At 32.3% G+C, this 12,888-nt stretch overlaps 2 protein-coding genes across 4 annotated transcripts; both read right to left on the bottom strand.

Moving 5' to 3' along the window:
* Positions 1–5,614: 5,614 nt before the first annotated feature.
* LOC116113250 (gibberellin-regulated protein 2-like) lies at positions 5,615–5,839 on the bottom strand. Its single transcript, XM_031399394.1, has one exon. It carries the CDS (start codon positions 5,837–5,839, stop codon positions 5,615–5,617), a length of 225 nt encoding a protein of 74 aa, XP_031255254.1.
* A 2,422-nt stretch (positions 5,840–8,261) lies between these two features.
* On the bottom strand, positions 8,262–11,867 carry LOC116113270. 3 transcript variants are annotated; one of them, XM_031399410.1, is made up of 3 exons: positions 11,648–11,867; positions 9,828–9,900; positions 8,262–8,934 (listed from the first exon to the last, which is right to left on the bottom strand). In XM_031399410.1, exons 2-3 carry the CDS (start codon positions 9,891–9,893, stop codon positions 8,353–8,355), a joined length of 648 nt encoding a protein of 215 aa, XP_031255270.1. In that variant the 5' UTR covers positions 9,894–9,900; positions 11,648–11,867; the 3' UTR covers positions 8,262–8,352. The 3 variants fall into 3 exon arrangements, with proteins under 3 accessions (XP_031255270.1, XP_031255271.1, XP_031255273.1); XM_031399411.1 differs by having other exon boundaries at positions 9,828–9,895; XM_031399413.1 differs by lacking the exon at positions 11,648–11,867 and adding an exon at positions 11,384–11,617 and having other exon boundaries at positions 9,828–9,895.
* Positions 11,868–12,888: the final 1,021 nt, after the last annotated feature.

The raw sequence follows: 12,888 nt of genomic DNA, 5'->3' as shown, positions 1-12,888 counted from the left end.
TATTGGGCCTCATATGAAGTGAGCACCCAGAATCCAACACCCAATCATTTATCTTTTCAGTTTTGGAAACTGTTAGAACTTCATATTCTTCTATATTAGACTTAGAGGTTGCTAGGTTACTTTCAGTGTTCCTTTGTTTCTGTTTCTTAAGCCATGCATAGCAATTCTTTTTTAGATGACCGGTTTTGTTACAGAAGAAACACTTCTTGGTTTCTCCCTTAGTTTTACGGTTCAGCTTTCCTTTTTTCTTGTTCCTAGGGCCACTATCAGACTGAACAGTGTTGCCTAACTAGTTTAGTTCATCTTTTCCCTTAACAAACAAATTACTACCAGTTCTCCTTTGTACCTTAAGCTCTAACTCTCTAGCTTTTAATCCTGAAACTATTAAGTCCACGCTTAGGACAGTACTAGTGTATTGTAGGGCATTTTTTACAACTTGGTAATCCTCAGTCAGGGAATTCAATAAAATCATAGCTAAACTAGAGTCCCCGAGTTCTTGATCTGTACCCTTCAACACTTGGGTCATTTTCAAGAACTCGTCAAGATTTTCATCAACGGTCCTAGAGCTATCCATTTTATATGCAAACAAAACACCTTTTAAGTAGGCTAAGTTTGGTACAGATTGTAAAGCATAAAAGGATTCGAGTTTACCCCATATTGCAGTCGAAGTTTCATACCCGTCTACTTTCCGCAGGACACCGTCGGAGAGATTCATAATGATCAGGTTCTACGCTTCCTCCTCAAAATCTACTTTCTTTTTCAATTTCTCCTCTGACTATTTGGTTTCATCTTTCTCCAATTCGATGGCTACCTTATTATGTGATAATAAGGCTTTCATTTTTTTCTTCCAACCGTTGAAATCAATTTTTCCATCGAATTGGGTGATTTCAACTCGTGTAGTAGTCATAGTGTTTCGATTTAGGGTTGGTGTTTAGATTTAGGGTTGACACAGAAGAAACCCTAATCTGTTTAGGATTGAATTGGAGTCAATTACAAGAAATTGATAGGACAATCTATGGTTTTCCTAGCCCTAGGATCCTAATTTGACTGATTTTCAAGAAATCCCCAATTTGTATAACCCTAGGTTACATGAACAATCAAGACAGACCAAGAAAACCTAATACTTGCTCTGATACCACTGTCAATCTTTAATCAAACACAAACCTAACCCTGTTCATCTATCAAACACAAACAACACACAAATCCACTACACAAATCAACCAAGAACAAGAAAAACACAAAGAAGACAACCAAGATTTACTGTGGTTCGTTTATTCCAATGGAATAAACTACATCCACGTTAAGCTCAAAGTAATTTGAGACTTTCTGCACTATAAGGATTGAATTTGTTATAGATTACAACAAGAAATCTCAATAACCCCCAAATCTCTCCTCTCACACAACCCCTCAATCTAGCAGTAATCAACACAACCAAGACAACTTAAACAATCATCTAGACCAGAAGAATATACAACTTCTTCTACCCACAATTCTAACAAAAATTACGACCTGATTACAGCTTGAAGGAATCAATACTAAGCACCCAGCACTGACAAAAACATGAGAGAGAGAGAGAGAGAGAGAGAGAGAGAGAGTGAGTTTCCAATCTAATTTCTACAGTGAATTTTAGCTTTAAATAGGTTGACCATCTTGGCTAATTTCCACCGTTGGATTAAGCTGAGATTAATGGCTGAGATCTATCACTTAACACCTTCTTAAAACGTCAACGTATTGGAGCTTCACTTAACAGTTTATAAGTACAAAAATCTATAAGAAACTTTAAACATGTTTAGGGTTACAGATTAGGGGAAAACAATCATCCTTAAACTTGCTTCACCTATAAAATCTAACGTTAACATTTCTTTCCATTTCCTCACACTAATATAACTTAATGAGTTAATAAATAATGTAAATATTTTGAACTTACATACGAATTGAAGTTGTAATAATGCTTCACTAAGTGATAATTCTCTCTTTGTGTAGGAAAATTATAACTGAAGAGATCAAGCCATCTAATGATCTAAAACCGAACCCAGCATCGAGTGCATTGCGCCATACAATCTCCTTTACAGTCAACATTATAACCTAAGACTTTTGGATTTCGCAAAAGAAGGTTCCGTAAAGTTTTTCCTTCGATTTTCCAATTTTTCCAGGATCTGCACATTGTTCTTCAACTCATGTTCCATACCACATCCAAGAACTTGAGGATAGTTTTTAAGCAGTTTACGGATATCATCATCCGTGAGGCTTCGGTTCCTCAGATAATCTAATATTTCATTTACAGTTTCACACTTACGGTTAATGGATATGGCCAAATGCTTTTCCAAGTATCTTGTCTTCCTCCTCAACGCCAAAATCAAACACAGACGGAGGTTTTCTGCATGCTTCCCATTTTTTCCTCTCTCCATCGCTTAAAGTTATACTTCCGGCTTGTGTGGTTGAATATATCACCCATTTCTTATGATAAGTTTTGGAGCTACGCACCCCAAAGAAATGTTTTGGTGGGAGTCCGCTGGACAAGTTCACGTTCGAGAGAGCATTATTTGGGAAAACTGTAGCAATATCAGGCTGCAAGTAGATCAAGTGAGATCAATTTTCATATTTACAAGCTAAAATAAGTACTTAATTCATGAGACAACACTGCTCACTTCAAGCCACCAATTAAATAGGATGATTTACGCCTTGCGTAAACCTTTTTCAAATGAAAAGGTCAATAAACTGAATACCCATTAAGAAAATTGGAACTAATTATTGTAAAAAGGAAAAGAAAAAGAGAGAGAATTACTGAGAATCAATACAGAGAAATTAAAATGACTTCTACTACAATAATTAGAAGCAAAACCAAAAATTTATTTTAAAAAAAAAAAAAAAACGCAGCAATTAAAAGGAAATTGAGAAAACAATAACAAATTACTTAAACAACAACTAATCAAGCATAGTTTTGTTAATATAAAATTAGTTAGATAAGTAATTGTATTTACCCCCTGGGGTTTAGGTTACCCCCTGGGGTTTAGGTCTACTGTCTGAGTCCTATAAACAGTAGCAATTTTTTATATTTGTTTATTATATCGTTATTCAGTAAATATTTGCCTATTTGGACACTATCAAAATGAGGGGTATTCTAATTTTTAAACAGAAAAAATCATCCCAATTAGCAGAATATGTACACATTTGTTAAATTCAAAGGGGATGGTGGATGATGATTATGACGGTGGTGGTGTTGGTATGGGGTTTGTGTATTTGGTTATTATGTTGGTTTTGATTTTGAGATTATTCTTTATTTGGGTTTCTTTCTATTTAATTTGAAGTGTTTGAGGGATGGGGAATGATGATGGTGGTTGAAATGGCGGTTGATAGCAGTAGTGAGTGATGGTGTTGAAAGCTTGAAATCGAATGGTGTTCTTGGAGTATGTTGGGGACAAGGTGGGGGTTGTTTGGTTGGTAGGATAGGGGCTGTTTGGTGAATAGATGAGAAGCTGTTTGGTGGGTTGGATAAATGTTGTTTGGGTGAAAGCGGTATGATTGTAAAAAATGAAAAATATATAAATTGTAAGGGCTTAATTGTAAAAATTGAAAACTAAAGTGAACAGTATGGACACCCACGCGTCCACCCGTACCCGTATAGGGTAGGGTACGAATCTAATATTTTGAACCCGTTTAAATCGACCCGTTTTAGACCCATACCTGTTTATACCCGACCCGTACTCAACCCACCCGCCCGTTTTGCCAGATCTATTGGTAGATTGTTACATACTTTAGTTTAAATGAGCATATTAGTGTAATGGGATATGTTTATAATCCTTTAGAATATATAGTTGTTACTCATATGGGGTGTATTTTGTAAAGGTTAAAACAGCCAAGTATAAATTGGTCGCCTTCTTGTAACTAATTCAGTTAATCAGACAGACATTTTTCAGCTCGTCTTCATTCTTCCTCTCTTGCTCTTAAAGTCATTCAATGTGCAACCCTTTTTTTTTTTTTTTTTTAATCTCACAGTTTTAGATATAAAAGATTTTGATTAAATTTTTGTCTTTTAATATTAGTCAGTATTAGTCGACATTAGTTCAACGTCAATTATTATTGATAAACAAGGTCCGTATTTTAAAAATATGTTGATGTTTGCACATGAGACAGATTTTATAAACCCTAGGAATATCCTTATTTTGGAATCATAGATCATTGAAATTATCATGTGCGGACTATTCGCTTTTTTATTTATTTTATTTTATTATCATTATTATTTTTTTTATTTTTTATTTTAAAATACAAACATTAGGGTTTGTTTTGCAGTTCTGGTATTGTAATTTTTCCCCTTTAATTTTTATGTAATAAATAAGATTGATATATGATTCACAGATTCAATGTTTTGATTGTTTTATTAAAAAAAAAAAATTACCCTTAATTTATTTTAAGTTTATACTTATGATTTAGTGTTAAATAAAAGTTTTTTATTGTATTATAAGATATAGATTATATGGAATAATTGCAAATTATTTGATAAATTAAGACGAGAGATATTTTTTTGAACTTGTTTGTTTAGTGAGAAAGTGAGAGAAAGAATTCTGTAGAGAAAACATGGGGAAGAAATTGGAAATCTATCAAGCAATAGTGATTAATAATAAAATTTTAATTCTCAATTGCTAAAACTATTAAATTTTCATACTTAACAATATATATATAATAGTACTCATATTTCATACTGTTACGCCTGAAAAAGTAGGGCTAACGTAAAGTCTTGTCAGCATGGGATGGTTAGAACTTGGGAAAGTTCTGCGACCGTTCAGACACACCCACGTCGCATAATAACATAAGTGGTATGCCCTCGTTAGTGCAGTGGGTGAGTGTCAGGTTAGCGGATGGTTGGAAACCGTCCACGTGTCCAATCTCTGCATAAGTCGAGGAAATCACTCGGGCAAGTGAGCAATGAGACGTAGAGAATGATTTGCACGGTATCCGTCCACTTGCAAATTTAGTAATGATTACCTTGGTTTATCCCACTATAAATAGATGTTTTCTCTCTCATTTGCCGGATTAGTTAATGTCACTCTAGAATAGCCTATTCTCTCTCTCTCTCTCTCTCTCTATCTCTCTTGTATTCTCTAAGCTGTAACTCAGCTCGCTTAACGTGACCTAACCTTACTCATTAATACAATATCAATGGACGTAGGATTCGCTTTTGAGCATTCGAACCATTTTAAACATTGCTTTTCACCCTTTATTTAACTAAATATTATCATATCGCGTGTGTCTTTTAAGTCCGCTTAGCATTTTCCACATACGAATAGTTGGTGTCAAAATCAAGCATCAACACATACCAAATTAAAATGGTTTAAACATCAAACTAGCTAAGAGACCAACTACAGAGAATTTGTGAAGAAGAGGACATACATAAATTATCAAGCTCTCCTAACCTTATTTTTCTACTAAAATTTTTTATACAAATCTAATGGGGTTGGGATCTTTTCACTTAAATTTTATACTTAAAAAGTTCGATTCAAAGATACAGAAAACTGATCATGAGTTTCAACTTATGAGTAAATTACTAGATCAAGATGAACGAATGGAGATTTAAATTAAAAGATCATGTCCCCTTCATAATTTTTTCAGAATTTAACTAAGGGCACTTAAGCCTGCCACCATGAGTGGTCATGGTGGCATAGCAAGGGCAGACATTAGTGTTTCCAGAAGTTCCAGGAGGCACACAATTGCATCTTTTACAGCAAGTGTTGCAAGCCCTTATGCACATTTTATGCCTCGAAGCTTTGCTGCATCTGTAATCGCATTTTGATGTGCAGTCTGAAAATAAAACAAAATATTTCACTGGGTCAAAAATCCTCATAATTATGTTTGATTAATTATTATTAATTATATACTTTGAGTAACCCTTTTCTGAGTACACAAAATCAAATGAATTAAAAACTCGTTTAAGGTTATTGGTAGAAAATTGAATCGATCTCTAAACCTCTTATGCGTTGTATAAATTTGTATCTAGTAATTAACTTTGTTTTTCCTCATTATATAAACTAGTTATGTGTCTTTTCTTTCCTGTTAATATTACATACTTGGTGTAACCCTATTTTAAGAACAAAAAATAGAATAAATTAAATGCCGATTTAGGGTTAATTGATACAAAAATCGGATTGATATCTAAAAGTCTTATGCGTTTGTATAATTTTGCATCTAGTTATTAGTTTTTTTTTTTTTTTTTTCACATTAATAGACTTGGTTATATGCTCTTTTTTTAATTTATTATTACACACCTCATGTAACCCAATTTCCATTAACATAAAGATGGAATAAATTGAATACCGTTTATATAAAATTAATCGGTGTAAAGGTCCATTACTTTGTTAAGCACTTCCTTCTTGAGCCGTTTAAGTCGAGAAAAATAAAAATAATTATAGTAAAAAGGAAAAGAAAACAAAAAGTATCCAATATAAGTCATTAACTTTTTATCATCCATCCATCTAATAGCTAGACTAATAAGATAATACTTCATTAGCAAAAATGGATTTTTGATAATTAGATATACACACACAAAAATAATTATTGTGGCAATACCTATTTTTTCAGCTTCAACCATATGCATCTCCAGCTGCACATTTTTGGTCAAAAAAAAAAAAAAAAAGAGAATTACTGAGAAGTAATACAGAGAAATTCAAATGACTTCCGCTACAATATTTAAAGGCAAAACCAAAAAGTTATAGAAACTCAGAAAATTAAAAAGAAATTGAATAACAAATTAAAACAATTGTTACAATTACTATATCATAGTTTTGTTAATATATAATTAGTTAGATTAATCTTGAAGATAATTTCAATCTCAATCCATGATCAGCAATTGGGGGAAGAACCATTAGTTTTTTTAAAAAAATAAAATAACTACACAAATAGATAATTGAAATGAATAAATTAATTAATATTCATAAAAACACTTACCTCTTGTACTAAAACAAAGCAAAAGATTATCAAAACAAGAGTTGTTTTGGAGCTAAACATTTGCAATTTTCTTGGGAAAATGAGCAAGAAAATTTTAGTTGTTAAAAGAGAGAGAGAGAGAGAGATTTTGGGTTGTAATTTTTCAATTTGAAGTACCCTAACATATATACTTATTTAAGTGATAGCTTGAATTAATGTATGAGAGTTTTGATGCAATGTTCAACAAACTTCTCAATTCAAACTCGACTTTTTTGCAAAGTTTTAGGGCTGATTAATGATTAGATTATAAATGGGATTTAGCACCAATATTATCTGTAATGATTAGAGATAGTGATGTGTTCAACTATTGTCACATTATATGGTTTATCATCCATGACTTTTGGGTGATTATTGGCCACGTATTGTTTCTTGATAATGTTGATTGACTTAAGTAAAGTTGATTGACATCTTTTAAGTTGACATATCTGGTATACCTAAAAAAAAATCTAGGTTAATGCAAGCTTACATCCACGAGTATAAATTAGTGTTTAAAAGGGTTTTGTGTTATCTAGAATCTGTCACATCGCCCCAAAACAGAAAGATATAGTTGTTACCAACCTAGCTTATTCAAGTTTTGTCTGTGAATGAATTTGGTTCGCACACCTCTCCAAACCTCATATAATTTAAGGATATTTCTTAAGTTATCAACTAATGAGACGTAAGGAAGGACTTAGCCGACACCCACCCACTTGCAGACTTGTAAACATTACCTTGAACTTAGCAGCTATAATAGATGACTTCTCCTCACAAAATCGGGATTAGACTCTCTGAATTTATAAAAACAAATAGCAAAAACAACCTACGAGAAAGAGACTAGCTTAATATTCTCTCTGAATACCAAGCTCTTATAATTATGTTCATTGTTCGCAATCTCTTGTAACCTTGGTTAATCACCAAGAGCACTCATATAAAAGATAACAGTAGATGTAGGAATCGCTTTAAGCATCCAAACTATTAAAATTCTCTTCGTCTCATTTATTATTAAGTCTTTGCATATTCTCTTTGTCTTATTTATTATTAAGTCTTTGCATGTTACCATGACCTTTAATCAAATCTTATAATCAATACGTATAATTTCTAAGACCCTCTTAACACTTTTGCGTGTACGAGATCGTTAGTATCCAAATTACACATCAACAATATCAAGGGTTAAAAAATAGTGGAAAACAGTCACCCTTAAACTAGCTTCACCTATACAATCTAATGTCGACATTTCTTTCCATTTCTTTACACTAATATAACATAATAGAGTTAATAAATAATGTAAATATTTTGAACTTAAATATGAATTAAAGTTGTAATCATGCTTCACTAAGTGATAACTCTCTCTTTGTGTAGAAAATTATAATTGAATAAATCAAGGCATCTAATGATCTAAAACCGAACCCAACATCGAGTGCATTGTGCCATACAATCCCCTTTACAGTCAACATTATAGCCTAAGACTTTTGGATTTCGCAAAAGAAGGTTCCGTAATGTTTTTCCTTCGATCCCCCAATCTTTTTCCAGGATCTGCACATTGTTCTTCAACTCATGTTCCAAATTACATCCAAGAACTTCAGGAAATTTTTTAAGCAGTTTACGGATATCATCATCCATGAGGCTTAGGTTTCTCAGATAATCTAATATTTCGTTAACAGTTTCACACTCGGGGATTTCTCTTTTGCGTTCTTCACTCCAGTACGGTGAATGGATATGGCCAAATGCTTTTCCAAGTATCTTGTCTTCCTCTTCAATGCCAAAATCAAACACAGACAGAGGTTTTCTACATGCTTCCCATTTCTTCCTCTCTCCATCGCTTAAAGTTATACTTCCGACTTGTGTGGTTGAATATATCACCCATTTCTTTTGATAAGTTTTGGAGCTACGCATCCCAAAGAAAAGATTTGGTGGGACTCCACTGGACAAGTTCACGATCGAGAGAGCATTATTTGGGAAAACTGTAGCAATATCAGGCTGCAAGTAGAACAAGTGAGATCAATTTTCATATTTACAAGGTAAAATAAGTACTGAATTCAATGAGACAACACTGCTCACTTCAAGCCACCAAATAGAATGATTTATAAATAACTAGGAATTATTGAGAAACACAGAATAACTTAAAAAAACACCCTAGCTAAATCTTTGCAAGCATATCCAACTACTTTTGAATGTCAGAAGTGTAAATCCCTGATGTTAAATTTATCAGATGAATGTGGTCCTTCTCAAATACATATTTGATCACAGCTTTTGACATTTCCAGTCTCATAAAATTTGTTATTTCAAAAATTTCCCATCAGTTCAAATCAATAAAAATTGCCTAAACGCAAAGGAAAGCTGAAGCCTAAAAGTTATGAACACCTTACAACATTTCTGATTTCATTTCCAGGTCTTGGTTATTATTCATGCCCTGCCATACAATTCCCTTTACACTCAACATTATAGTCTAACAATACATAGTACCCATCTGACATGAATAAAGAGCACTTGAGCATAAAATATATTCGAGAGCATAGCACTTTAACAAAGAAATGTTATAGAGCACAAGTGAATTAACAGAGAACTTCAAAAATAACTTTTGTGAACACTGAAAGACCAGTCAACAACTTTAAACTAACCTGTTACATATAGTGAATAGAGTTATTTATCATGGAGTGATGTAATTTCAACTTAATATTTCATCTTTGGTTCTTAATGTAAAAGCAGGATATGGCAGAACTGACTTCATTTTTCATAGTAAAAATAAGATAAGAACCAATTCTGATTTGGAGTAGGATTATGTGTTTCCATGAACTAGAAAAACCGTAAAAAGGATGTCAATTATAATTTCCATTAACTCTAATTGGGATCAGGTGTGAAAGAATGCTTACAGTGGAAAAACAGTGTGATACAGAATGAAAGGTGAACAGAGGAGAAGCTAACAACTTTCCTAACATTCCTGCACTATCAATGACAAAAACGGTGAGCAGGGGTAAAAGATTTCCACTAATAACATATTCCAAAAACTCCCCAACTATTAAAATTAGCTACATGAATTTGAGCTAGAATTTTGAATTTTCCTTTCTAAAGTCTTGTTAAGATCTTCGGTTGCTGAAAATTTAAAGTTATTGCATAGAAAAAGCTTACATGAATTCTTTTTAAATTTCATAAGATCAAAATCATGCATGCAAAGCAGAAGTAAACTGCCTATTTATTGTCAATTATTATCATCTTTTTTCATTAAAGATATGACAAAGAAGAACATTATTCATGATCATCAACCAGAACGATATAAATGAAGTACTATTCATAACTTAGAACTGCTGACATTAAAACCCTTCACTAAACACAGGGAAGCTCAGTTAATTTACATAGAAGAAAGAATAACATAACAAGAGCGGACTTCATTGTTGTCGTCACCAATTTTCAAGTAAAAGCTTCTGAAGACATGAAATGAAAAGATAGGCAGCGATAATCCCAGCAGTAAGAAATTATTAAAGGCTGTACCATATCATAATTTGAACCTGACTTCAAATTAGACATTATATAGAACTTCTAACATATTGGAATCCATTTAAAATCCTGTATTGAGGAAAAATCTACACTAACAAGTTATAAAAATGAGGTCAACAAGTGTTACATGCTTTAAGTTTTATTACTAACAGAACACCTTAACTTAAGTGGAAGAAATAAAAGAGCCCCCAGCCTCGTAGTCTGACTTGAGAAGAAGAAAAGTCTTTCTCTAGTTTTCTTAATCACACATGTATTGACTGAAGGTGATAAAAAGAGGTGGAATCTCGTATGAAATCAAACTTGGTTAAAGCGATTATTCATATTTCCATCTCTTATACCTCACACAAGTGTACAATGCAACAAGTTCCAATTTATCAACAAAGAAAACTTCTTGATACAAGACATGTATCTTTATTCAAGAAACTTGACCACAACAACATAGTGATAGATTTATGTCTACACCAGAAATGAAAAAATCAAATTCAACAGCAGCTAATGCACTAAAAGTATTTATTAGACCTAAAAATTATAACTAATAAATGGAGCAACAACACCCCACTTATAGCATTTAACAACTTGAAAAGATATTCCATTAAGTACCAAGAACTAAATCCCAAAAAGGTTTAAAATTTAGCCTCTTAGCTCTCCAGAGTCAAGACCCTTTTCATTCAAGTAACAATCAAACACAACAATGACTTGACCTCACATTTCACAACTTGCTATGTTCCTAAAGAAGATTCATCAAGATGTTTCTTCTTTTTATATTAAGTAACAACTTAAAAAAAAAAAAAAAAAAAGAACACAGCACACGATGAAATCAAAAGCTCAAAAGAATAAGGATGTAGTAGAGAGAGAGTTGATAATGCAATAAAAATATTCATCGCAACTAAAACATGGAACAAATAAAAAGAACGACAAAAAATCAAAAACCCACTTCTAGGATTCAACAACTTGAAGATGCCACATTAAGTACCAAGAACTAAAACCCAAAAAAGGGATAAAATTTTAGCTTCTTAGATCTCAAGAGTCAAAACCCTTTTCATTCAATTAATAAACAAACACCACAACTCACAACTGGCTATATTCCTAAGGAAGAAAGCGCTTTAACCCGGACGTCATAAACTTTGTTTTGTTTACACAGCACAGCATATGATGAAATTAAAAGCTCAAATGAACCAAAGAGAGAGAGAGTTGATACCTGAATAGAGGAGCTCCCAATTACCAGCAAGAGTGACGAAAGAATGAAAAATAAAAAAAAAACGACTGGACTGGAGTGGACTGGGACAGAACCGAAAGCTAGGATCAAAAGCCAATACTGACCTTTGATTGTAGCCAATAGTTGTTACTATGTTTTGTTAAGGACCTGTTTGGATGCAAAGAACTCTACATCCCAGTAAAGTATGGATTTATCTCATTTAAAATTCTCTCCCGGAGATATATTCTTCTTGATTCAAATGTATGGATTGATTAAAATATAAATAAGTCTTATTAATTTTATTTTTAATTAAACTTTTTTTTATAATTATTAAAAGAAAATTATTGTTTGATTATCATAAAATTTAAACACCTCTCTTATCAATAAAATTCATTAGAAACGTTTCTTTAAGGAAGTTCATCACCCAATTGACCAATTCTAACTAAGCACATTTATAAATTTTATTTGACAAGGGGTAAATTTTATGAAAACTACTTAAAATTTAGCCAATTTTGTTTTTGGTTGAATAGCATTTTGACCCCAATCTATCCAGAAAGAACAAATTTTTCCCTTAGTTTTGGAAACATCCAATGGTACAACATAATAATTATACAACAGTAATTGAGGATAATTTAGGTGTTAACACATTAAACATTAGATTAAAATCATCATGTGATTGATGGAATTATACAACAATAATTGATTAACATTAAATCATTTGAGATATCCAAATCAAATTAAAAACATATTATAATTTGGCATTATTCGGTTTCCAAGAGGTCAGTGAGATTCTTCAATCCTCATAATGCCAACTTTGCTGGCTCCTTGGGATCTTAACGAAGAACAGCTGCTCTTTGGCTTTGTTAAATTACACCTGCAAACATTTACACCTTTTTCTATCTTTGATCCATAAGGTTTTTCTTTTTTTTTTTAATTTTCCCTCTTTTAAAATCATACATAAATTATCAATAATTATGGTATAATGATAATGGATATTTGTATAAGTTGACGGGGTAAACTAAAGTATCATGAATTTTGATTGAAGTATCAAAAGAATAATACATACTTTTACAAAGTGTATATACAAAATCCAATATGTCGTGCCACATTACAATTGTGTCAGTGAAAATGTAAATTCAACTCATCGAATGAAGATAAATGATATGTGCCACATCACTTTGTATACAAACTTTATATGTGTAGTACTACTATTAGCAAAATTACATACAGGTAATTCAAGGTAA

The sequence above is a fragment of the Pistacia vera genome, unplaced genomic scaffold (genome assembly GCF_008641045.1).
Source record: "Pistacia vera cultivar Batoury unplaced genomic scaffold, PisVer_v2 Contig676, whole genome shotgun sequence".
Taxonomy (NCBI): Eukaryota; Viridiplantae; Streptophyta; class Magnoliopsida; order Sapindales; family Anacardiaceae; genus Pistacia; species Pistacia vera.
The sequence above is the reverse complement of the archived record's forward strand: the minus strand, read 5'-3'. Positions and strand labels throughout refer to the sequence as shown.